The sequence below is a fragment of the Hippocampus bargibanti genome, linkage group LG09 (assembly GCF_051943395.1).
Source record: "Hippocampus bargibanti isolate YZ-2025 linkage group LG09, ASM5194339v1, whole genome shotgun sequence".
NCBI lineage: Eukaryota > Metazoa > Chordata > Actinopteri > Syngnathiformes > Syngnathidae > Hippocampus > Hippocampus bargibanti.
The window spans coordinates 4,507,896-4,534,818 of record NC_142742.1 but is presented as its reverse complement, the minus strand read 5'-3'; the positions used below and the strand labels follow the sequence as shown (position 1 = coordinate 4,534,818).

The 26,923-nt window shown below is 39.7% G+C and overlaps 2 protein-coding genes across 5 annotated transcripts in view; both read right to left on the bottom strand.

Annotated features, from left to right (window-relative positions):
* fermt2 (FERM domain containing kindlin 2) overlaps positions 1 to 4,369 on the bottom strand; it is a 46,901-nt gene extending 42,532 nt beyond the window's left edge. For 2 of the 3 annotated variants that reach the window (XM_089004160.1, XM_089004162.1), the window contains exons 1-2: positions 4,137 to 4,369; positions 2,460 to 2,624 (exon numbers count right to left, since the gene is read on the bottom strand). In XM_089004160.1, the coding sequence (XP_088860286.1) occupies positions 2,460 to 2,616 (157 nt within the window). In that variant the 5' untranslated portion in view covers positions 2,617 to 2,624; positions 4,137 to 4,369. The remainder of the gene's footprint in view (positions 1 to 2,459; positions 2,625 to 4,136) is intronic. The other variant, XM_089004161.1, reaches the window with a different exon arrangement.
* A 1,776-nt stretch (positions 4,370 to 6,145) lies between these two features.
* ddhd1a (DDHD domain containing 1a) lies at positions 6,146 to 25,067 on the bottom strand. Of its 2 annotated transcripts, XM_089004647.1 has the most exons (14): positions 24,062 to 25,067; positions 22,065 to 22,244; positions 19,588 to 19,686; positions 18,437 to 18,565; positions 18,161 to 18,308; positions 16,898 to 17,007; positions 15,937 to 16,043; positions 15,592 to 15,854; positions 13,940 to 14,015; positions 13,693 to 13,842; positions 12,982 to 13,046; positions 12,053 to 12,225; positions 11,772 to 11,972; positions 6,146 to 10,044 (listed from the first exon to the last, which is right to left on the bottom strand). In XM_089004647.1, exons 1-14 carry the CDS (start codon positions 24,765 to 24,767, stop codon positions 9,857 to 9,859), a joined length of 2,595 nt encoding a protein of 864 aa, XP_088860773.1. In that variant the 5' UTR covers positions 24,768 to 25,067; the 3' UTR covers positions 6,146 to 9,856. The 2 variants fall into 2 exon arrangements, with proteins under 2 accessions (XP_088860773.1, XP_088860774.1); XM_089004648.1 differs by lacking the exon at positions 19,588 to 19,686 and having other exon boundaries at positions 24,062 to 25,066.
* Positions 25,068 to 26,923: the final 1,856 nt, after the last annotated feature.

The following is a 26,923-nucleotide window of genomic DNA, read 5'->3' as shown; positions in this document are numbered from 1 at the left end:
CATTTGTCAACACATTGCTGGGTGGATGTGCTGAACATGTACGACATGTGGATGTGAATGTTCACAACATGGACGCAGCATCGGGCGCATTAGGTATAAAAAAATGAACGTACGCGATGAAAGGAGAGGGGCTACTTTTATTCTAGAGGAGATTATGGGCTCTGAGTAAAAGGAGTAACTGTGAGGTACAAAACTAGAACAATGGAGAAGACTGAATGTATTTCTTTTCAACATAAAGAGATTCCAAGAGGAGATTATGGGCATTGATAATAGAATGATGCACCAACGTGGAGACTGTTGAATATACTCAAAAACCGATGACTGTGTGTATTTCTCTTCAATATTAAGAGATTCCTAGAGGAGATTATGGGCACTGAGAAAAGAATGATCCAACAATGTGAAGCCAATTGAATATACATACTGTAAATCCAGAATAACAATTCGTAAAATACAGGTGGCTAAAATTTAGTTCTCAACATTCGGACAAATTCTATCCGAAAGGAGATTAAGGGCAGCGTAAAAAACAATTAAAATCACCAAAATGGAGGTTATAGAGAGTAATGCAAAAACAGAGTGGAACAAAGTTTGGCAAGATTGCATTTCATAATGTATTGCCCATTTTATCTGAGAGGAGATTGCGGGCAGTAGGACAACGGAGTGCTGCAGAGAGGTGAGACTTTGTAGCCTAACACAACAACGTACAAGAACAAATGTTTTCCTTATTTACTGTACCTCTTAACAAAGAGACCAAGTTTATCTGAGAGGAGACAAAGGGCAGTTAAAAAAAATAATTCTGCAGTGAAGTGGAGACTGTGGAGCATAAGACTTCACCAAACAAGAAAACTAGACAAAGCAAACTCGAGTCACCTTACTTGTGTACGTACGGAAAGTCATTTTATCCGAAAGAAGATTTAGCACAACAAAAACAATGGGAGTGCTACAACAGTGGAGACTATGGACACGCGACCCCCCCCCCTCAACTTTTTTTTTTTAAGCAAGAATCCTAAACAAGGTTAAATAATGGGCAGAAAACACACCACTAAAGCCATCTGAAGTAAAAAAAAAAATCATGAAGCAGTGCAGGAGAGGATAGCTAAAAGCAGAACCGTGGACTGAGAATTAAAGCCGAGAGCAGCCCTGCAGGAATGTTGGGCATTCCGGCAGGGTGTCTTCCACACATGATACACTGTCACCCACCCGTACCCCACAAAAATAAATAAATAAAATGACATTTAAAAAAAACAGCACTTTTCTCTGTGTTCCTTGTGAAATAACGCACTGTTCAAGCGCCTGCAAAATAGAGAACCGCTTGTTGCACAACGGTGTCCTTTCTTCTTAGAGCTAATGACTTTTGTGGATAATTTATTATGACTTTGCTTTTGTTATTTAGTGCTATTTTGCAAGATGGTAGTTTCGGGAAAAAAAAAAACGTGATTGCAATTAAAAGGACAACCAACACCATTTTTTTGTTTCCTAACTGACATCAGAAAAACGTTTTATAGGATCTAAAATACCCAAAACACGCAGGCTGATATTTTTAGTTAAAAGCAAAACACCAAAAAAATAAGTTAAAGTGTCCCAAAACTACTTCAAAATGACCCCGGAGGTGCCGAGTTTCAGAAGGTCCCACCCCCTTGTTCATGACGTCACGCCAGGACGTCTTTGCCTTGCTCGAGAATCAAAACAATGGCTTCAGATTCGGAGAAGATGCTTTCTTGTTACTCATCCAGTTATGAATATGATTCAAATAGTTCCGAAGAGGAAAGCATACATGTTTGCAATCAATTAAAGAAGTACTTGCGTATCATTTCGAGCCATCGGGACTCCAATGTAGCGTCCCAGAAAATGCACAAGATGGCGCCCAAGCGCCGTGGGAAATGTGCTGATTTGTCTGCTGGGAATTTGTGTCAACTAGAATCAAATGGTAGTCTTGGTGCAACACACAACGATTCACCATTGCGTCATTTATGTAGTTTTCCTTCCTAATTTTGCGATCAACACGATGTTTTCAGATGAAAAAAGTACCCAAAATGCATTGTGTGTCGCTTTCTCGGCCACTGTAATGTCACTTAGGGCATCGTCATCACTCTAAAACAAGACTTCATGAATATTCATCGCGAGGATTAAAACGTAAAATATAGCGATATGCCATGGAATCTTTGTAAAATACGCTCAGTAGAAGTCATTTGAAGTGATTTTACAAATTAGGGACACAACTTGTCCGGAGGTGTCGGTTGTCCTTAAATAAGTTATTAATGTTACTAGGTCCTTTTGTTATTTATTTATTAATTAATTATTGTTGCGTTAGTGGAGCTAAAATCAACCAGGTTTTAGGAGGCGGCCATCTTTCCATTTGTCGTCGACTGAAAATGACATCGAAGTAGCTCAGAGCCAATCAGGTCCTAAGTACGATCCAAGACTGCACTTGAGAGTTTTTATGACTCTTAGACATGGCTCACCTAGTTTCTCCACCAGCTTGAGCATGACACCGCCGATGTGGATCTCGCCGGTGACCCTTAGCGACACATCCCGGTGTAGGTCGGTCACGTGCATCTTCAGCTCCCACGTCCCATCGGCATAGCAGCCGTCAGGCATCCGTATACCATCCAGCGCCATTTTTGTTCTTCCAAAAGGGAAAGACACAAGTTATAGTCATAGACTTAAGATAACATGGCCTATTTGGCCGGAATCCAAAGATTATTTTTAGAATTTATACCCCTTTACTCACGTCATCTGGTGCAATCTTAATGTTAAGTATGTATGGTGACGTTAGTTGAAGAGTTTCATTTAGACATAAACCACAATTTTGTGGCATCCGAAGGAAATGTCAAAACTTTTTGGGGTGTGTATGAATTACTTGTGGATAGTCCCAAATTATGATAGAGAAATACAATATAACATATATAAATATAACAATATTTTTAATGTAAAAAATACATTTAATATTGAAACATTTTGCTGCTGCTTGCCTCTTGACTGGTACTCGGAAGAGGGAGCACATACTGTAACTCCTGCTCTGGCTTCTCTTCACTGGCTCCCTATGCATTTTTTTTAGTTCTTTTCAAGATATAATTTGTTTTCAAATATTTAAATGGCCACAGAAGGGATCAAGCCTTTTCCCTTTCTGGCCCCACTCTGTGGAATGACCTGCCACTGAACATTCGGTAAGCTCCCTTGCTGCCCATCTTTAAAACCCGTTTCAAAACTCACTTCTACTCTTTAGCATTCGATTCAGCATGATTCCGATTTGATATTGGTTTTGCTCCCCGGTGCTTTCTACGATCTTTGTGACTGCTTTATTTGCTGTATAGGATAGTTGTCCATGTGAAGTGATTTGTTACAGCTTCAGTTGTTGCTAAAGCGCGATATAAATCAAAATGTATTGTAGTTGTCCATGTTAAGCGCTTTGTTACAGCTTCAACTGTTGTTGTAAATCAATATGTATTGTATTTTGAAAACATCTTTCGATCATTTCATGAAGAAAATTATGAAAATATTCTTGGGCTAAGTTAAAATTTATCAAATTGGCATTCATAGAAATGACCAATATCTTAAGGCAATGTATCAAGCAGTTGCTACTGGCTCTATGCTAGGTCTACATTAAAACAAGCGAGAAAGGGGTAAAAAAAAACAACAAAATTAATTATTGTCACTTTAAATTTTAATTCGGGAACTTGTGGTGTTTTAGACGCGCCCTGTTGTGGATTCATGGGGGGGGAGTAAATGAGCCCATCTGTCAATTCTCAAAGCGAGCCGGTCGAGTCCAGGAGAATGGGAGGGGGGCTACGCCAGGATAAACGTGGCCGAAAAAGGAGCGTCTCTCCCGGGTTGAGTGGGTGGGTCTCCGGGTGTTCCCCCGGATCCCTTTCCCGAAGGTTGTTACCTGCGGAAGTGATTCACCTGTAGGAAAGTAACGGTTTCGCACTGTACACGACACAAGTCCACGTACGTAGTCCAATGTTTCATTGTGTAAGCGTCGTACTGCCCTTCAAACGCACAATAAGTACTTAAAACAGCGGCGAAATGCTTTACAACATGAACGCGTCGCAAAGTTAAATGCTAACGGCTAAAACCTAGTATTTAAAAAGCGGCATTATACACCCGAACTCTTAAAGTAAACTGGATACAACACTCACCTTCACAAAAAGACACTCAAAACGCTCGACGACACGGTAGAAAACGGATTAGTCCTTCTTTTAAAACATGCAGAATGTTTTTTGGGAGAGGGAAAGGCGATCCAAAACGAGAAGTGGGGAAAAATCCCGACGAGTCGCCCAAGAAGAAGTAGTAGTGGAGTATTCCCAAGCACTTTTCTAGCAGACTTGGTCCTAATGGAGTCCAGCCGTGCCCCATCCCCTCCTTCTCCCCCTTCCTCCTCTTTTCAGCATCGGATCACGTCACTGCTCCAATCCCTCTTTTTCCTCTCTCTCCACCCCCTCCTCGTGCCACAGTGCCCCTCGTATGAAAACGGGAGCCACTTTTTAAAAATTGGCTGACATATAAGAGGAAGGAAGGAACGTAGGAAAGAAGGAAATGTGGAACGAGAGTGGAAATCAACGCCGGTTTGAAAGAGAGAGGGAAAGAAGCAAAAAATAAATAAGAGGCATAAAAGACGATGGGTGGTGATAATTCAAAGACAAGGACAGATAATCAATGTGTTTTATAAAAAAAGAGGAATATAATAATAATAATAATAATAATAATAATACATTACATTTTAAGCGCCTTTCAAAGCTCTCAAGGACACTTTAGTCAGACAAGCATAGGTACTATAATAAATAAAATACAATCACAAATACAATGCAATAAATACTAGAAGATTATAAATAGAAAAAAGAGAAAGAGCTACACAGAAAATGCAGTTTTAAATCGGTGGGTTTTGAGATGGAATATGCGAAAGGAAGTACATTAGTACGAAGGCGGAAGTCATTTTTAACATAGGACGCAAGGGTGAAGGATGGAAGGAACGATGCCAACTACACCGGAAGTAACAGGCGAAGAAAGTAAAAACTAAGACGAGAGCACAGAAGATCTGAAACAAAACATTGGAATAATTGAGAATATGACCAGGCAACGATAAAAAGTGAAAAATGACAGAAACAACAATGGTCGTATAGAATTAGGTTGATATGAAAAAAAATGGCGTATTGAAAGGATGGATAGAAGCAAAGATGAAAGAAAGATGGGTGGAAGAAGAAAGGAAAGGGAAAATAACATTTTCAAAGGAATCAAGGAAGGGATGAAAGCAAGGAAGAATGGATATTAGGCAGGGAGGATGGAATATGACTAAAAGAGATGAATGAGGAAGGAAGTTAGGACGTATGGCTGGAAATACAGTAAAAGGAAGGACGGAGGTTTGGAGCTTCAGGTAGGCATGACAAAGCAAAAAGGGAAATGGAAGGCAACAGAAATAGTTGGGAGAATCGGATGGATATCGTTCCACTTCTCGTGCGTTAACTGTTTTTGCCTTCACCGACAATCCATGTGAGTGAGCAGAGGGGCCATAAATGGAAACAGCAGGGCAAGCAGTCTGTGAGCAGATGGTTGAATGGGAGCCATTGTTTCCCTCACGTTAGCTATACTTCACCGCCATCTCCTGGCCTGGCGCGGATGAGCAGGTCCCAGTGCAGATTTTTCTTTTACAGATTGTGTTTCAAAGTCACAATGAGGTCCATTGAGCATCCAGAACACCACTTTGTTGTTAGCGAGAGCGATTTGGGCTTGGAAAGAATCTCATGCATCCCAGTAGGCCAACATACGCATTTGTGCCTCCCCTAAAAAAAAATCTGACTTCCTACACATAAACATGCATTCATTAAAAGAAAATGGCAACCATTGTGTAATTTTACATCTCTGTGAAGAGTAATAAGTAAAATTTCAAAAAAAATCTTGCAAGCAGATAAATGTCAATTTCCCGTTTTCCCAACATGATCATAATTAGCCACTTTGGCACCACAACACGGCTGTGTGGACATTCAATTTAATTTCAACAAACTGATGCTAATGTAGCTTAGCATGTTGGCGAAAGTGTATGAATAGTATGAACCTGGCAATGCACTGGTTAAATGTGGGTGCTTCAACTTGAATGTGGAAGAGTCCATTATCCAAAGCATACCAGACAGAACCACATGAGAGGAGGTTAATGGTTGTATTCCAAAACAAGGAATGCCCTTTAATGACAGAGAATATAGTTACAATGCATTCGATGAAGGTTAGGATCCATTCACAGGCATTTGTTGTTATTGCAGAGCAGGGCCAGCAGGAGGGGGGTCATAAATTACACCATTAGTGTACACCCGGCCCGGCTCGCGGATCGTCTAATATCACCTATTGATTCATCATGAACATAATAGGGATTGTTTTATTTTACGTGTCCTCATAAATTAAAAAAAAGAGATCTTTGTGAAAGTAAAGTCCAGTGGTGTGCTTTGATTACACGTCAAGGAAGGCAGCGTGGTTTTCAGTCAACAGGACATACACATGATTGATCTGTGATGCTAATAAACAATAGTGCTTGCATAAGCCCTTGATTGCAAAACATAACTCATGCCGTCCTTTTAAAATGGACTTGTTTGAGAGAAACTTCAGCCCCCGAAGCCAGTTTCACGAATATGAAATGTTGTGTAATAATGACTGATTTACAAAAAAAAAAAGACTCAAGAAGCTCAGAAACTTACAAGAAGTCGGCCATTTTGGCTCGAAGCAGCCATTTTCTGTGCCTTTTTACCATTGATTGTACAAGAGATTTGAAAAAAAATCAACCCATGAAGCCAGTTTTGCTTTGTAACAGGGTAGATGTGTATTGAGGCGTATTCACAGCATATTTTCTGAAAACAGGTGAGCCATAACTGATAATGACCTGAGCAACCGTGATGTCATTTTCAGTCGACACCAAAGGACAAAATGGCCACCGATAAGAAGGCTGCCATTTTGGCTCAAAGCAGCTATTTTGGGTGACTTTTTACCATTGATTTGAGAGAGATTTGCTAAATTCATTCCACTGAAGCCAGTTTTGCTTTGTAACATGGTAGATGTGCATTGAGGAGTATTCAAAGCAGTTTCTGAAAACAGGTGAGCCATAACTGATAATGACTTGAGCAACCGTGATGTCATTTTCAGTCGACACCAAAGGGCAAAATGGCTGGCGATCTAATACATGTACAAAATAAAGTACATTTTGCGGCTTAACTCATATACCACAAACAAGTATTCATAAAAACACTGTGTTGAGACAAGTGGAGGCGCATAGAACACATTATTGTAAAGAAATTTTGGGGGTTGACATTCCCTTTATTTTATTTTAAACATGCATAGTCTGTCGGTTGTTACTCAGTAAATGGATCGCCCTTTTGCTGGTAGGCTACAGTTAATAAATAGCCTGAATAAAAGTGTTTTGACCAGATCAACCAACCAACCAACACGGACGGACGAGTGAAGTGATCTGAAGGCAGCGTAACAATCGGCAAACCAATCACCAATTTGAGATGGAACAAGACGATTTAATACAATGTGCAAACAGTCCTGGCTTTTCGGTGTACACTTTTGAAGTAGTATACAAAATGTCAATGACCCCTCGTTTGTCAGCCGAAATATATACAGGTAACGTCCGACTTACGACCGAATTCCGTTTTGACCAAACGGGCGCAAGTCGAAATGGTCGTAAGTCGAAATACAGTAAAGTCTCGTTATATCGATATCGGATATATCGATAGTCCCGGTTATATCGATACTATTTCTATGCACGCACGGAGAAAATTACATGCAAACAGGGTCGGATATATCGATAGTCCCGGTTATATCGATATTTTTTCGGACTCCCTTGAATATCGATATAACGAGACTTTACTGTACATTCAAAATGTTGAATAGAGACTAAATGACATCCAAATTCCCCCCCTCTGGTGCCATCACACGGCCGATTGCTGTGAGAGAGTGAGATGCTCGCTGCTTGGCCAAAATTGTCCTACGCGTTGCCGGCTTGTTAGCGTGTTGCGGTGCCAGGCATAGGATTTAAATTAAAAAAAATCCGGAGGTCATGGTCATAAGTACAGGTGGTCGTAAGTCAAGCTGGTCGTAAGTCGGCTGTTACCTGTATTTGTTTACATTTTATTCTCACACATGCGCAAAAAAAGATCAGCAAGTCGCTTGGATTGCATTTATTTGTTAACGGCCCAAAACCAATTTTTAGTTGTTATTTTTTTTTATGGAGAATAACCCGAGTTTCTTTAAAGTGGACAAAATGACTGCATTGTGTGTGGGGCATATGTGGTGTCGTATTTTTTGAAAATTCAGTCCCCAATGCAAGTTTAGTTTTGCAACATGAAATTTGGTGGCCATGTTTGTCCATTACGAGTAGACTACCAAAAAACGTGGCCATATTCGATTTTTTCGTATGACTCGTGCAAGATATTTTGAAAATTGAAATTTGGCAGATATGTCTATCATGAGAAGACCCGCAAAAATAGTCTCCTACTCCGACTATCACCAAATTTGAACCTCGCGTTAGCCGTGCGACGCTTAATTGTCATGGGTTTCGAGTTATTGTCACTGTGCTTCGGCAGTAAACGCTGGCTAGATTTGATAGTTTGATTCCCCATAAAGCATCAAATTCTAACAACTCCACAAGGTCAAATCTTGATCAAACTTCCCTTGATGACCCATAGTCATATCTAACTGGTAATTGCAAATGGTGAAAAAAATAACTAAACTAAAAAAATAATCACATAATGCCCCAAGTTATTTTTCATCTTTAAAATGTAACATATGGTATGATTGGCTGGTTTCAAAAGGCAAACCAATGTAAACCAACAGGCAGTTGTGTCAACAAAGCTTTGGACCAGCAGGGCAACGCGGTAAAGAACCAGTGAAAAGTTTGAAAACACCCCACCCCCCCAATTCAGTATTTTGCAATATTAAAAAAATAAATAAATTCTGAACATGATTGATGGAATTATTTGGTTAAAAAAAGGGAATTTAACAGAATATTCGGATTCAGATTCTTTAAAGTAGGGCCCGTTTTTGCACATGTTGGTATTTTCTCAACTGTAAGATGTCGATGATGCGTTATGATATGGAATGACTTTCATTTCACATCTGTGCATTATCTCACAAGTTAAAAATGTTTTGAAACCTTTTGAATTTGAGGGTGTTTCCAAACTTGTGACCGTTGCCTACTACTGAAGCTATGCTAATTAGCAACAGTGGTTTTGAGGTCTATTGTTTCAGGTCTGATGAATTACACTAAAATGCGGTTACAGCGGTACCTCTAAAGTGGACTAATTAATGAATGTGATGATTAAAAATAACAAAATAGAGAAATGGATGTCTGGCTGGTGATTGCTATTTTTTTTAATTGGACTCTAGCCTTCATTATTTCCTGAAAAACTCAATTTAAATTAATTATGCACGCCAAACTGTAAATGTATGCAAGTTATGTTTTTATGATCACAATCTGATGATAATTTGTTAATATAAAAGTTAAAAGAAATAAATAGATAAATAGGTGAAAATTTGTCATATTAGCAATTTATCAACAATCTACCCAAAGAGGCAGAAAATGCCTAAATTTAAACCAATCGCAGCAGCGTTTGGAACGTATCCCTCTTTCAGAAAGGTGCATTGTGCATAGTTTGCTATGGCGGAAAAAATATATCTATTTTGGTCCACTTTGGAGGTTTCACTGTCCTGGAATGAAAGTAATTAAGTGGGCTAAATGTATTGTAGTTCACAGAACTGGATCATAAGAAAAATATAAGCTTGTGTTCAAAAAACGAAAAAAAATAAAAGACAGCAACAAAAATAGGTTTAGAGCGAGAGGAAGAGTGTCAGGTGTCAGTCAGGAAGAGGAAGAGTGTGTTCAGTCAGGTTCAGGGGTGACTTCTCCGGGATCGGATGTTGTTTTCCTTTGCCGGTATATAAAAGAGAGGAGGAAGAGGGCGATGTCATGCGAGCACCAGTAGCCTGTGTGCGACGTGACGGCTGACCAGTAACGACTTTCCACCAGGCCCTCGCGTAATTCAAAGTCAATGCGGCGCTCCAATTCCACTAGCGACACACAAAAACATACACACCGGGTTGAGTTTTGTTGTTGTTTTAGGTGTGTGTGCATTGTCTTTTTACGTACTTGATGTGTGATTTAATGGAAGGTGATTGTACACGGGTGTTTCCACAGGCTGTTAAATTTCTTATATGGAGCTTGGACGCCCTCTTATGGCGCAACACGAGGTTTTCAGACCAAACAAGCATTGACGTGATGGAAGGACTGCGACAGTGTGTCCTTTTTTTTTTCGGATAGGGGCGTTCCTTCAGTGACGTCACGTACGGACTCGTCATCAACTCAAAAACAAGATTTCTTGAATATTCAGCGCGAGTCTTAAAACGTAAAATATAGCTATATGCAGTGGAATCTTTGTAAAATGCGCTCAGTAGAAGTCATTTGAAGTGATTTTCCAAATTATGGACGCAACTTGTCCGGGGGTGTCGGTTGTCCTTTCAAAAAAATATGTATATGAATATATACTCAATTTTATTTCAGTAAATGTATTCAATATTAATTCAATATAGTTATTGTCAAATAACTAAACCAAATGTGCGAATTATAACAAAAAACCCTTTTTTTGTTTTAGAATTGATTTCTTTCGTTTATTCTAATTTTAAATAATATTTGAATTGCTTTTAACTCATTCATTGCATTTCCCGAATTTATTCGGGAATTGAAAAGCGTAACGTGGAGCGCCATTCCCGAATTTGTTCGGGTTTTTGTTTTTTCTTGCTTGGGTGCCGATAAAGCGTTGGCCATGGCCTCTGGCAATGTTTTTTTTCTTTTCCACAAGGGGGCAGCAGTGCCATTTTGTCCCATGTTAGCGCTATGTTCCCGCTTCAGCTGTTGTTAAATCGCTATATAAACCAATATGTATGTATTGCATTGTATTTTGGACAGCCGCCCTAATTTCAAGGTCATATAACTCCAGACCCATATAATAATTAACTATTTTCTTCTGATGAAAGAAAAGAGTCTACGGTTTCTAACGCTATATTGAATGTTTATGTAGTCCTAAAACTCAATATTTTGTAGGTCCTTGAATTCGAATGAGAATGACAAAAACCCTGGCACTGGAATGGACACAATTTTGCACATCGTGAATGAGTTAAAATGATCTAAAACGCCTATTTTTATTTTACAATATTAATTCCCGGATATTTTGAAAATATTGTTTTAAATGATGTGTAAAACAAAACAAAAATAAACAATATTTTGTGCTTCATTAAAAAAAAGTCATTTGAGAATGACAAAAACCCTGGCACTGGAATGGACACCATTTTGCACATCGTGAATGAGTTAAAATGATCTAAAACGCCTATTTTAATTTTACAATATTAATTTCCGGATATTTTGAAAATATTGTTTTAAATGATGTGTAAAACAAAACAAAAATAAACAATATTTTGTGCTTCATTAAAAAAAGTCATTTGAGAATGACAAAAACCCTCGCACTGGAATGGACACCATTTTGCACATCGTGAATGAGTTAAAATGATCTAAAACGCCTATTTTAATTTTACAATATTAATTTCCGGATATTTTGAAAATATTGTTTTAAATGATGTGTAAAACAAAACAAAAATAAACAATATTTTGTGCTTCATTAAAAAAAAGTCATTTGGATTTTGAAAATGAAAAGAACAAATAATACACAGAACAATACGCCATCACTTGTACAGTGATTGCAAAAGGGTGGGTTTTTTTTCTTTCTTTTTTCGAGGTGACTCACGTGACACATCAGCAGTGGGCGAAGTGGGCCGGGCCATGGTTGAGAGGCCGTACGCCGACTGGCTCTCAGTGCGCTTCTGCTGCTCGTCTTCTTCTGGGTTGGATCCGCCCTCCAGACCCAAGGAGACAGAGGGTTGGCTGTTGGAGCGGGAAAAGCGGGAGAAGAGGATGCCACCGATGCCTTTCCCAATACTAGCCGCTCCTAAAAGGTGAGAAAGAGGGAAAACAGCCTCGGTACATTAAATGCTTTGCAGGGATGCGAAATGTCTGAAATCGCCTTACCGAGGATGCTGGCCTTGCCTAAATTAGTGATCGACTCTCCGTAATGTCTCCGCTGGAGGACGGGAGAAGTGCTCGGACTGGGGATGCTCTCAGTGTCAGAAGTCGGCTCCTTAGTTAAATTGAGGAAAGTGGGCCGCACCTCGTCGTAAGGTGCCGGGTTGGTGGCGCTGTACCTGCCAAGGATTCATCAAATCCGTCATTTAAAAAAATTAGAATAAGAATAATAATAACAATAATGCTAATGATCATAATAATGATCATAATTTCATAACTTTGCTGCTGCGTTACCTCAGGGTCGAGTGAACGCTGGCCCGAATGGTTGCCACTGCTCACCCGCACAAAAAAAAAGTTCTTATCCTGTGACTGTAAAGTGTCCTTGAGAGTTTTGAAAGGCGCTTAGAAATCAAATGTATTATTATTATTATTATTATCATCATCATCATAATTATTATTATTTGTTTTACTATTCTATTTGAGTTACTTCCGGGTTGAGTGAACGCTAGTGCGTGTGGCTGCTGCTGCTCACCCACAGAAAAACATATACGTATATATATATATATATATATACACACAGTATATATCGATATAAGGGAGTATATATATAACCGGGACTATATATATAAAACACAGCAACAACAATACTAATACTAATAATAATCATAATAATTCTACATAACCCGGTAGAGTTTTTCTTGGGACTGAATGAATAATGTAAACACATTTTCCGCCATCAATATGAATTACCATAATACAGATCAATTGAAAAAAAACTTTTCCACAAGGGGACGTTCCAAAAAAATAAACAATTGAAATAACGTGGTTGTGAAAGTGTTCACACGCTGCTATTTGACATTTCAACAGGTAGTGTGTAGACTTTTTATATGCGCTGGACATGGACTTTTGAGATGTTTTTGCCACCTTAAACTTACCAGTGGATTTGCACCGGTGCAACGTTGTTGTAGTGTTTGAGGATGAGAGGCTCTAATCTGTAGGCCTGGGGTGGAAAAAAAAAAGCACATTTCATAATTACCGTATTTGTTGGTTTGTAAGGCGCACCAAAAAACCTTGATTTTCTTCCAAGGATGACCCTGTGCCTTATACGCAGGTGCGCCTTATATGTGAAGTCACTCAGTGACTACTACTACTACTGTCAGCAGCCATTTCCCCCTGGAGAAGAAGTAGTGTGTAACCCCTGCATATACTGTAGTGCCTTATATTTGGAAAAGTTTTATATACAGTAAAGTCTCGTTATATCGATATTCAAGGGAGTCCGAAAAAATATCGATATAACCGGGACTATCGATATATCCAACCCTGTTTGCATGTGCGTGCATAGAAATAGTATCGATATAACCGGGACTATCGATATATCCGATATCGACATAACGAGACTTTACTGTATTTATATATTATTTTTTTTCCTTGATTGAATGTGCACCTTATACTCCGGTGCACCTTATATATGGAAACACGTTAGAAAACATACCATTCATTGGGGTGTGCGCCTTATACTCCGGTGCATCTTATACACCGGAAAATACGGTATATGAAATTCAACCATTGTTTTTTGGTTTTTTTTTTTACCCTCACCCGAGCAATTGTGTGTTTTTAATTATGAAATAGTATTTGGGACAACTGACCACAGGGTCCGTCGGGTGGAAGACGTTGAAGAGGCGTGTGCAGATGGATGTAGCAAGGATGTGGTCCTGGTGGCAACTGGTGCCAGGCCGAATGCCTCTTAAGGCCAGGAAGACCGCCAAAGGAGATCCCATACAGAAGAAGTTTTCCACCTAAGGTTGTTATTATTTTCATGAAAAAGAGATGTCATTTCATCCAAAGTTTTATTTTTATTTTCCCTCGTTTGCATTACAGTTGACATGTACAAACCTTAAATTTGAGAGCAGGAGGTGTTGAGGGTTTGGAGGCTTCCAGTGTTAAAAGTTGATTCTCCAGCTCTCGTAATCTGGAAACGGATATAAAATATGCTAATTTGTTGCTACACAAGGCGCTTTTATCACAAGAAGCGGACTGATGGGGGTCTTAGTGAGCAAACAATTAATTTAGCAATAAAGCACAGGGTCAAGATTAAGAATTGGTATACTGTTGAGCTTTTATTGTATTTTCATCTCCTGTGCATGACTGATATTTTACCGCATTCACTGCCATATGTTTTATGTTTTCATATTAACACATTCTCTGCCATTCCAGAATTTATTCGGGAATTGAAAAGCATGACATGGAACGCCATTCCCGAATTTGTTCAGGTTTTGTTTATTTTTTATTTTTTTTTTGCGGAAGGGATGCCGATAAAGCGCTGGTCAGACCTCTGGTAATGTTTTTCCCTTCCACGAAGGGGCAGCATTTGCACAGATAACTCCATACCCATATAACTTAGGAATTAACTTTTATTTCTGATAAAAGAAGATAGTCTAAGGTTTCTTACGCAGCGATGAATGTTTATGTATTCCTAAAAATCAATATTCTGTGGGTCCTGCAATTGGAGTGAAAATGACAAAAACCTTGGCATAGGAGTGGACACATTTTTGCACATTGTCTGGGAGTGAATGACTTAATTTATAACATATTATTTCTTTTGTGTGTTTGTTATGTAAATGTTATATTGTTGGATATTTTTATTTCTATTCTATTTTAATAATTAATTATTAATTGCATAATTAATGTTTTACCTGGCTGTGTATTTTATCTTCTTTTTTTCTATTAAACTTCCCATTCTTTTCCCATTTTCCCCTTTCTTCCCATCCCATTCTTTGACACTTTTTTGTTAATTTTATTCTGGAATGTCAGATTTTTTTTTGCAATATTTATAATAATAATACAGTAAAGTCTCGTTATATCAATATCGGATATATCGATACTATTTCTATGCACGCATGGAGAAAATTACATGCAAATAGGGTTGGATATATCGATAGTCTCGGTTATATCGATATTTTTTCGGACTCCCTTGAATATCGATATAACGAGACTTTACTGTAATACATTTTATTTCAAGCACCTTTCAAAGCTCTCTAAGTCACTTTACAGTCACAGACAAGCCTAGGTACAATAATAAATAAAATACAATTATAGATAGAAACAAGAGATATGAGCTATCTAGCTAACAAGCTACAGTATATCTATTATATGCTAGATAGCTATATAGATAGCTATATAGCAATTTGTCTATTAGCTAGCTAGCTAGCTACAGTATATACCTATCAAGTTATCTCTTATAGCTAGATAGCTAGCTATCTAGCTATATGTTAGCTTCTTATACAATTATAAATATTTGTGAAAGTCTTCTTATATTTCTACATTTTCTCCACTGATATTTATAATTATTTTTCATCGTTACAAACAGTATTTAACAGTAAAATGATCTGCCTTTAATTTATGTTTTTGTTTTTAATATTTTTTTTAATCATTTCGATGACTTTTTAAATTTATTGGTCAATTAGGGGATTGGATTTGGCTATTTCTAGACAAGTCCCACAGGGCTACCTGGTAAATGTTGTTCTAGCATTTGAATGATTGAGCACCTGTTCCTGGTATAGCGCAGTTGCTCCAACAGATGTTTCTCCTCATACGACGTCCAGTGCTTGTGCAGCTCCTCCTCCACGGCGTGATGTTCTTGGAGACAAAAGCGGACGGGGTCCCAGCCCGTCATGATGTCGTACGTGATGACGCAGCCCAACGAGTGCGACACAATTGAAACTTTGCCGCCGCTTTCCTCAAAATCTGGGTTGCGCGAACAAAACAGGCTGTAGAGTCTGTTCAGTTCCTGTGTCAGTCCTTTGGTGATCTATAAGGGAAGGAAAAAATATTTGTGTCTTTTCATCTCAATGCACCATTTTGCTGAGTAGCTTTTCTCCGAATAAACGTACCTCATCACGGTAAAGAGGACTGTTGTAATACATGATGTCCATGGCACTGCTGTTGAGAAGATCCCTCAAGCCTCTCAACTTGTCTGGTGTAATGGAGTCCACTGTGTCTATTCAGATACACCCCACGGCACAGGTGTCAAAGTCAAGGTCCCGGGAACAAAATCGGGCCCGCCTCGTCATTTTATTCGGCCGGTGAAAGCAAATCAAGCTTGTGAAATTCCATGATGCTTGCAAAAGTCCGAACCAAAATGTCAAATTGTCTCATAAAAACCATAACAACAGTCTTTTTTTTACTTCAAATTTGAAAACTAGTTATTCATTTACTCATTCACTGCCAGACAATGTGCGAAAATATGTCCACTCCAGTGCCAGGGTTTTTGTCATTTTCACTCAAATTTCAGGACCCACAGAATATTGAGTTTTAGGACGACATAAACATTCCATGCAGCGTAAGAAACCTTAGACTCTCTTCATCAGAATAAAAGAGTTAATTCCTAAATTATATGGGTCTGGAGTTATCTGAGTTTGAAATGGAGGTGGCTGTACAAAAGGCAAATGCTGCCCCATCGTGGGAGGGAAAAACATTGCCAGAGGTCTGACCAGCAATTGTATAAAATAAAAATAAAATTGTATAAATATTGGCAAGAAAAACCAAAACCCGAATAAATTTGGGAATGGCGCTCCACGTCATGCTTTTCAATTCCGGAAAAAAATCGGGAATGGCAGTGAATGCGTTAATTTATTGTGCACTCTGTATGTAATATGTGGATGGGATTAAACATTATCATGGCTTCGCCAAATTCATAACGGATCCCCGAGAGGAAACCATCACTACAATGTGGCCCGCAGCAAAAAAAAAATGAGTTTGACACCCTTGCCGCACAGCGTTACTCAGTATTCTCAATGACTCAATATTACGAGATTGACACCAGCCTTTTAAATGCACAATGAAAAGACAAACCTCCGTCTAGGGCCAGTTTAGAGCGCCACTCCACAGGAAGGAATTCCACATGCTCGTCGTTGTGCTCTGAAAAGTGCTTCTCCTCCATCTTTCTCACGCCTTCCCTCAACCTGACCAGGAGCAGTTGAGATACAGAGGTGGGGTGAGGGGGTATCATAGAATAGAGTGTGTTTTACTTTGAAAGTTGGGCCACATGAAAAAAAAAAGAAACATGAAGCGCGTTGACGTGCCATTTGCTCTTTGCTGATGAGGGTGTTTGTAAAGCGTAATCCTGATGTAGCTGCGAGTAAGGCTTAAGGTGCTCGGCAGCTCAACTTGGGTCTACTTTTGCCGCTTAGCCTGCCTAAGCCTCAAACGATGGCCTGACTATCTTGGTTTGGCAAGAGCACTGTTTTCACTCGGTGTGGATCAAAAATTGTGCCCCATTTTTTGCACTCATTCACTGCCAGACATGCAAAAATGTGTCCCCTCCAATGCCAGGGTTTTGGTCATTTTCACTCAAATTCTAGGACCCACAGAATATTGAGTTTTAGGACTGCATAAACATTCAATGCAGTGTAAGAAACCTTAGACTCTCTTCTTTCATCAAAAAAAGGGGGAATTCCTAAGTTATATGGGTCTGGAGTTATCTGAGCTTGAAATGAGAGTGGCTGTCCAAAATACAATGCAATAGATAAATATTGGTTTATATAGCGCTTTAACAACAGTTGAAGCTGAAACAAAGCGTGTTAATTCCCAAGAGTTAATTCCTAAATTATATGGGTCTGGAGTAATATGAGGTGCAAGTGGGGGCGGCTGTACAATAAGCAAATGCTAACCCCTTGTGGAAGGGGAAAAAAAAAAAAAACATTGCCAGAGGTCTGACCAGCGCTTTATCGGCACCCCCAAGAAAAACCAAAACCCGAACAAATTCGGGAATGGCGCTTTTCGTCATATTTTCAATTTCTGAATACATTCGAAAATGGCAATGAATTAGTTAATTGGGCTGCAGGGTTGCGTTTGATGTTGTTTTTGTGATAGATCAATGCCATATATATTTCTTGATTATGTATATATTAATATGTTATATTTATGCTAACATTGAGGAGCCAAACTCAAACAAAATTTGATGAAAAAATTGACCTCAATCTGGACCAAATTTGCATTGAAGTAGAAACCGAACAGGCACCCAATTTGTTTGAATTTGCATCACAAATTTCACATTTTTAGGGGTTGATTGATCAGATTTTAGTGTAACCAATGAAACCCAAACGGAAAACTCACATTCCCGTATTTTTGATAATGCGTCCCTGGTCCATCTTCTGCCCAATCCCATGGACCACAAAGACAATGTGCGTGGTTTGCGGAGGTCTATCCTCCGGAGAGGCTTCCTCCACGTAACCACGGTGTAGCCGAGTTCCGCTACTGGAGGCTGAGAAAGGACACGGGAGGGTCAGCAGGGAGGGTGCGGTTTCATATCATGCATTGTTCTGTTGTGAATGTGGGCCGGCTGTTTCTGAGCGGTTCATACAATGGAGCGGGAGAGTCTTTTTGACAAACCTTTGGAGAAGCCCAGTTTTTGTGTCACCGTACGAGCGATTTTAGAGGTGGTGGCATCGCTGTAGAGGTAGACCTCGTCCACGCTGTGCCAGTCCACGTGGGTCCGACTCAGCTTCAAACTGTGTATGGCTGGTGAAAGAGGACAGAGTTAAGGCATGTTAAGATGCGTATTGACCGGTAAGAATACAAAAGAGGTGAAACACAGATAAGAGATTTAGTCCAAATGCAGTCTGCGAGAACTGATTTGCATTTGGAAGGAAAACTGAGATTAAAACAGTTACTTGTTGCTCTTTCTGCCCTGCTTAGACAAGAAATCTATTCTAGTATTTATGTGCTCTTAACGTGGAGGCAAGAGCAAGTCCGATCCACGTTAAAGGGGAAAGACAAAAACGGGTCGGCTTATATATGTATATATATATATATATATATATATATATATATATATATATATATATACACAGTAAAGTCTCGTTATATCGATATTCAAGGGAGTCCGAAAAAATATCGATATAACCGGGACTATCGATATATCCGATATCGATATAACGAGACTTTACTGTGTATATATATATATATATATATTAGTTATAAGTCTCGTTATATCGATATTCTCGGGAGTCGGAAAAAATATCGATATAACCAGACTATCAATATATCAGATCCTGCGGGCATGTAATTTTCTCCTTGAGTTCATAGAAATAGTATCGTAATAAGCAGTACGTGTTTAAAATGCATTTATCTGACAATTTCCTTTTAATAGCTGACAGAAAAATGACATTTCTTCATACGCTAAGCTAACTAAGCATGTGGTCCACAGGTCACGTCTTAAGTATTGCATGCCATGTGAACCAGGGATGACCGGTGTCACCGTGGTTTATTCGCTATCAAGCTCGGAAAGCCACAGAAAGAGCAGCGGTGCCAAAATTCACTGTCACACAGCACACAAGGGGAATTTCTAGCAACTAGTCTCAGTTTCAGCGATAATGGATCTAATAGGTTGAAAATAAAAAAGAGTGAGTCTAGTGCCACGAAGATCGTGGCTCTACAGGTAAATAAAGGATAGAAACCAAGGGCAGCCGATTAAGGTTGGGAGACTGCAGGGAAAAAAAGTATTTTCCCCCCCCTTTATTTATGTAGTTTTAATACAGTACCTTGGCAGCGTTTGCGCTTGTGGCATGTTCTAGCACTCGTCTGATAGTTGCTCCATTTGAACATAAAGGGGAAGTAGAAAGGGGGCAGGTGGGAGAGGACTGACAACCAAAAGACAGTGAGTGACGGCCATTGATGCCGCCTACCCCGGTCATTCCTGTTAAACATCCCGGTCGAGTGGCGTTGCGATCAGATTAGCGCCCGGGCCATGATAGAACGCCTAGTGAACTATCAAGCCTTTGGGGAGTCTCATATGCATCGCTTCTTGACACATGCCAGAGATGACCGGGAGTAGCGACTGTAGAAATTGAGGTTAATATGATGAAATTAGCACCGTATGATAAGAATAAAACATAACAGTCAGGTTATTGCACAGTGCTACCTTGACGACACATGGACACGGCAGTACGGTCATGACAGTAGTCAGACTTCACAAGACCAGTTCATTGCTTGACATAATTACATTTTTCATGATTGGGATTTTAATTGCCGTATTTTCCTGTGTATAAGGCGCACCAGAGTATAAGGCGCACCACAATGAATGGTGTATTTTCAAAAATTTTTCCACATATAAGACGCACTGCAGTATATGGCGCACCTTCAATGAATGAAAAAGGTTTTCTAAATATAATAGATAAATATATATGAAGGTTTTCCAAATATAAGGCACGCCACATTATAAGGTGTGACAGTAGGGGTAATGGGGAGAAATGGAGTCGCTGGTTGCTGACAGTCATTGCGACACCTGTTGAGGCTCAATATTACTTCACATATAAGGCACATTGGTCTCTAAGACGCAGGGTCATTGACCCTGCGTCTTATTTTCTTCAAAAGATGACCCTAGGTCATCTTTTGAAGAAAATGAAGGATTTTGGGTGCGCCTGATACACGGGGAAATATGGTAATTAATTTTTTTGTGTTTGTAATTTTAATTAATTTCAATTGGGAACATTCATGCGATATGCAAACAGAGCAAGTGATGTGATTGGTCAAGGAATGATTGAAGCGTTTGGTCAAGGTAGCACTGTACTGGATGTGAAAGTAGTACAGATACATAAATCATCATTCCATTCATTTCAATCTGTGAAAGAAGATTTTCGGGTTTGATATATCGGCTTGATTTGGTATTTGTTAGTCAAATCAGCAGGAGGTGAATATTAACTCATTCACTGCAAAAAAATGTGTACACTCCAGTGCCAGGGTGATCGAGATTAGAAAGAATAAGACGTTATCATATTTAAAAGTTTCATGCTGTTATATGCTTTGGCAACATGTGTGACTCGAATACACAATTGAAGCACAGACAACCTGGGGTCAATCTGAGGTCAACAGACACAGCAAGTTAAACTGTCATCTTCATCTAGGATATCTGACCTTGGGCAGAATTTAGGACTTGGGAAACTTCTGAGTTATTTATGACTTGAAACTCCTTCACAGGAAGAGCTCATTAGCCAGGTTACAAATTTATCAGCTCATGGAAAAGACAAAATACCTATGTTTTATTGCTTACAGCTGTTGGGGCTCAGAACGTTCCAGGAATGTGGTATTCTAATCAAGAAAACTATGTTTTACTAATGTATCACTTAAATTTGCATATACTCTCAATAAATAGCTTGGCAAAGCATCGGGTGTCTGTCATGAATGACTGCGTTCCCTGCCGGCAGTAATCTTTCTGGGTTCGAGTCTTTGTTCCACAGTGTCCGATAAAACATCTATGACACAGGGTTTTTGTCATTTTCACTCAAATTCCAATTTTAAGTTTTACATAAACACTCAATACAGCATAAGAAACTTTAGACTTTTTTCATTAAAAATACAGTTAATTCCTTAATTATATGGATCTGGAGTTATCTGAGCTTAAAATGGGGGCGGCTGTGCAAAAGGCAAATGCTGCCCGCTCGTGGAAGGGGAAAAACATTGCCAGAGGTCTGACCAGCGCTTTATCGGAACCCTAGCAAGAAAAACCAAAACCAAAACCCGAACAAATCCGGGAATGGCGCTCCATGTCATATTTACAATTCCCGAAAAAATTCGGGAATGGCAGTGAATGAGTTAAATGCGAGTAAATCATGGATTCCGGTGCAATGTTGGCTGTTTTTGTACACGTCAGCGAGGTTTTCTTCCCCGGCCGAGGTGAAAAACCTGACAAAGAGACAGCGCGAGAGACTTGCTGAGTACACAGGAAATTAGCTAAAGGAGATGGGGAGGGGGGTATTTTTGCTTTGCCGGTATCCAAAATGGAGGCTATTCATCAGAACACATGGCTGTTGTTGAAATGTTTGCAATTAAGTTGGTGACAGGCTCACCAGATTTCAGTTTTGCTTTTTTTCTTGAGCTTCTTTAGTTTTCCCTCCTTTCATGGAGGAATACTAATTTTAATTTGGGCATCTTGATACTGCAAATCAAAATGAGACCGTTTCCGAACAAAAGACACAGGTTCCATCGTATTTAAGCTACGACGTGTACAGTCATGGCTCACCGTCTTTACCGTCGACAGTCCTGACGACCAATTCGCTAGCATCGAAGGTATCCTGTGTCTGCTCCCCGCAAAAGTGACTGAGGTGTTCGCATTCAATAAGGTCGCTCTCGTCCTCCTCTAAGGGAAGCCACGTTCCGTCGATGAACCACTGGCCTCGTAGAACCGGAATGTGGTCTTGCTCTGCAAAAAAAAAAAAAAAATATGCGTTTGTGGAACTGTCGCGGCTTGGAATTGAAGCGGATTTACGTGAGACGGGAGATGTGAGACAGTCTCTTTTCGTCAACGGATGGTACAGCTTCGTGTTTGTTTTCAACATTTAGCTTGTAGCAGACGTGCACATTTCACTGTGACGTAATTGATCCACTGGTGAAAAGGACGCTTTGATCGTCTCTGCTTTCATCTAGAACTGATTCATACGACAAAGACGTTGTAGAAAGTGCTTAAGATTGAATGACTGTGCCTTTGTATTGTCATATTGTTTTTTTTTTTGTTATTTTGACTTTAAGATGGCGCTGCAAAAGTGGCTGCCTTTTCAGCAGCTCCTGTTGTTTTTCTACTTCTTCATTTCCTTTCTTCTTCCTTCTATAACTTTGCTGTGAAATGTAAATTTCTCGACTGTGAGACTAATAAAGGCTAATCCAAGCCAATCAAGAGGCCAGATCTCTGCATATAAATACCCGGAACTTTCTGCAGCTGCGTAAACTCATGTTGCTAAGCTACAATATGAGGAAATAGGTTAAGTCGCAGATTTTTTTGAAAGGGTTGAAAGTAATTGAACGTAGACAAATCCGGCGGGGCCAAGTCTCATTGGTTTATGAAGTTGGGCCAGCTGTGATTAGTCTCCCACATTAATCAGTCTGCTGTTGCGGTGAGTAATGACAAGAAGAATACACATGGTTTGAAGAATATTGAAAGGAGCAAATGTTGCTGATCACTTCTCAGAGTTAACAAACGAAATGTTTCCTGACTCGAAGATTGCATCAGTGAGTAAACTTTATCAACTGACCTTTTTAAGTTCACCGACGAAATCATTGTTAATTATGCACTATTATTTTATTTAAGCTTACGTACCTATGAACCGTAAATAATGTCTGTCTTGTGCAATTGCTAAACAGAGAAAGGTACACGCGAAGCTACATTTTCAGACAGTGAACATGCATTTTCACGCATCAAAAAATGAACACTGAGTATAGGAAATCAATGGAAGTCAACACTCACAAACTACCTTCAGGTCAAACTGAATTGCGAGCTGAAGTGCCATCAAAAGAGATGAGTGAAATGACCAAAAGCGCTACATCTACCGGTAATGACAAAAAAAATCATTCTTACATTTTAGATTTTAGGATTCAGAGCTGTTGCAGCACATTGGAAATCTTCAAGGCAAATAAATGTGTTTAAATAGACACTAGTAAGAACATTGTCATCAAATGGTGAGGACAGTTTTTGCTGTTTTGAATGTTGCTGTGCCGATGACCATTTTGTGTTTGGGAGCCTTTTAGTGAGCGAGTTGCTTGTTCTGTAGCCACAAAGGGACATAAGTCTTCTTGTGCCAGTCCCAAGCCCGGATAAATACAGAGGGTTGTGTCAGGAAGGGCAGCAGACGTAAAAGCTTGGCCAAAACAAACATGCGGATCATACCTCTAAAGATGGAGGATATTGATTTGTTGTGGCGACCCCTCGAAGGGAAAAGCCGAAAGGAAAAGAAGAAGATAATGCTGCTGAAGACATTGTTCTTTGATTGAACCAGGCTATATACCAATAAAGTTATATTATTTTAAAAAATTATGTTTGTTTCATTTTACGCACGCTATATAAAATGTAAGATTAGTCACCATTTTGTAAGGGCAGATGCCATTATTTGTATAATTGCCAAACGCCTCCGGTTGACAGGTATCACATTCGCATTGCCTCACCCATCCAAAAAAATGAAAATGAAAATTTTGGAGTAATCTAGAACCAGTAAACGAGTCCAAATTCTCAGTTTAAGGAATACTTACGCTTCCAATAAACAGGGTAGCAGCCTCTCTGTCCGACGTCCACTTCATAGAGTCCCCCCCTGACACAGACAGGCTCCACATGGACATCATTGCCGTCAGGGTCTCTCTCATCCGTGCTCATGGACGGTGTGGATGTGTCCAAACACCCGTGGTCTCCGACGACGCCCGTGGTCCGAGTTTCCACTGACATTTCTTCTCCATTCGCTCCCTGAACGTCCACCGGATGGCTCGCCGCACCGGGGTTGAGCTCGTTATACTTGCGATACATGAGCTCGATGTTCAGCGAATCGTGCCCCACGAAGGGCTTCCACGTCTTCTTGTCCTCCTTGTAAAACCAGCGTACCTCCTCGGGACCCAACTCGGCCACTACTTCGCCGAAGTGATGCTTGGAACTGTTGGAACGCGACCGCTTCCGTCTTTCGAACAGCGGGCCCTCGCCGTTGACGTCGCCCACGTAGGGTGAGGCGGCGGGCGAGCAGCCGAGATCCTCCAGGAGCCGGAGCCCGTCCCGGTCGTCCAGAGCGGGTTGAACAGACGACATCCCGGGCAGCACGGCTTCGTCCATGGGGCTCATGTCTTGACAGCACTCGCACCCATCACTATCTACCGAGTGCCACTTTTTATTATTATTATTATTATTAGCCGCCGTAGCTCCCTCCGGTGGACGTTGTTTGTCTTTTAAAGACCCGATGACACAATTGTTCATAACTATCTGTGCTACTTAGCATCACGCTAGCTATGTAGCTAACGAGCTAGTCGCGGCTAACGAAGCCGGTAGAAGTCCGAGGCTATCTTATTAGTAACAGTTACGGCTCATTCTCACTTCAAAGCATTTATGTTGAACGCTTTTCCCATGGCGCTTTAATCCACCATTTTGCGGTCATCTTACTTTTTAAAAGTCCTCGTTGAGTTTCTTCTGCTCAATTCAAAGGGAATAAAAAGACGTGATAGTCCATTGTGAGTGGTGCGCGTTCGCAGCGCGACGGCTGTGACGTTTTGACGCGAGAACGCGCACGTTTAAACCGTGCGAACGTCCGACATCGGGTTGTGGCCGTTAGATGGCGAAAAAGGCCAGCCAGTGGTGACAGAGCCTGTAGTACTAGGCTTCTTCGCTAGATGTCGACAAAACGTTTGGATTTGGATTTGCCTTTATTAGTCTCGAAGTGGAGAAATTTACATTTCATAGACAGCAAAGTGATGAAAGGAATGAAAGTAGAAAAACAAAATACATGAGCTGCTGGAAAGCCAGCAACTCTCGTGGCGTCGTCTTGTCAAAAAAACTACACAAATAATATGACAACAGACAATATGACAACACAAAGACACAGAAAGTCATTCATTCTTAAGCACTTTCTGTACCCTCTTTGTTACATGAAGCAGTTCTATATGAAATAGGAGAGGATCAAAGCATCTTTCCACCGGTGGATCAAGGACGACGCTCTGGATAATAATAATAATAATAATAATAATAATAATACATAAAAATAAAAATATTAATAATTATATCAATAATAACAATATAAATAATAATAATAATACGTTTGATTTATAAGAGCCTTTAAAACTCTCAAAGACAATTTACAGGCAAATGATGGATGGATAGTTGGAGAGAGACTAACTAATAAATGACAACCCCTCCATGAAGAAAGAGGTATGCGTCAAAACATGAGATCATGTGGAATAAGTTACCCCCTTTTTATTGTTGTAATTGTTTTTTATTGTTGTTGCGGGTATGAAGCAATTTTTAAAATAATATTTTTCCCATTTATTAGACAATAAATGTTTCACATACCAGAATAGAAATTTTTATAATAAAGTTTTTTTTTTCTGGAAATTCAACCTCACTTTGACTTTCATATGACAAATTTATCTTGACTTTGTACAACTTTGATTTTTTTTCCATTCTCGAGCCCAGTATGAAAAGGGTGGGGCCAACAGCGCAGTGGTCCCGAACACCCACTTGAAGGGTTCAAAATTTTGCCAAACCTGTTTAGTTTTTAACAATGTATCAATCCATAACTGTTATTTACAGTATCTATTGATAAGGTAAACTGATATATTTCTTGTAAAAAGCAATATGTTACTTTTTGGTGGTAGGCACTGATGCAGATTAATATAATTTGCATTCATTTAAAGTACAACCGACGTCTCCGGACAAGTTGTGTCCATAATTTGTAAAATGGCTTCAAATGACTTCTACTGAGCGTATTTTACAAATATTCCACCGCATATAGCTATATTTTACGTTTTAAGACTCGCGCTGAATATTCCGGAAGTCTTGTTTTTGACTTGGTGACGAGTCCTCACCCTACATCACCGAAGGAACGCCCCTGACTGAAAAAAGGACACATTGTAGCACTCCTTCCATCACGTCAATGCATTTTGCTGTACTTGTTTGGTCTGAAAACGTCGTGTTGCACCAAAAAGAGGCAGAAGAGGGAGACAAAGCTCCGTGTAAGGAATTAATCAGCCTGTGGAAATGGGCTAATTAATTCCTTATGCGGAGCTTTGTCGCCATTTTCTGCCTCTTTTTTAGTGCTACATCCCCCCCCCCCCCTTTTCCTCAAAATGGCACGGAATAAATTCTTTAATCGATTGCAAACATGTGTGCTTTCCTCTTCAGAACTATTTAAATCATATTCATAACTGGATGTGTAACAAGAAAGCATATTCTCCAAATCTGAAGCCATTGTTTTGATTCTCGAACAATGCAAGACGTCTTGGCGTGACATCACGAACTGGGGGCGGGACTTTCTGAAAAGGCCCAATTTGCAACTCAATTTTTTTGCAGATTTTGGACACTTTAAGTCATTTTTATTGGTGTTTTGATGTTTTGTGTTTGTGTATGGTGTTTTATTGGTG

Coding starts and splice junctions, on each gene's coding strand:
- ddhd1a (XM_089004647.1), bottom strand. CDS start 24,767: ATGAACAATTGTGTCATCGGGTCTTTAAAAGACAAACAACGTCCACCG. Junction 17,008..18,160: donor ATTATCAAAAATACGGGAAT/GTGAGTTTTCCG, acceptor GCTCCTGGTCAG/GTTGAGGGAAGGCGTGAGAA. Junction 11,973..12,052: donor AGGCAAGGCCAGCATCCTCG/GTAAGGCGATTT, acceptor CTCACCTTTTAG/GAGCGGCTAGTATTGGGAAA.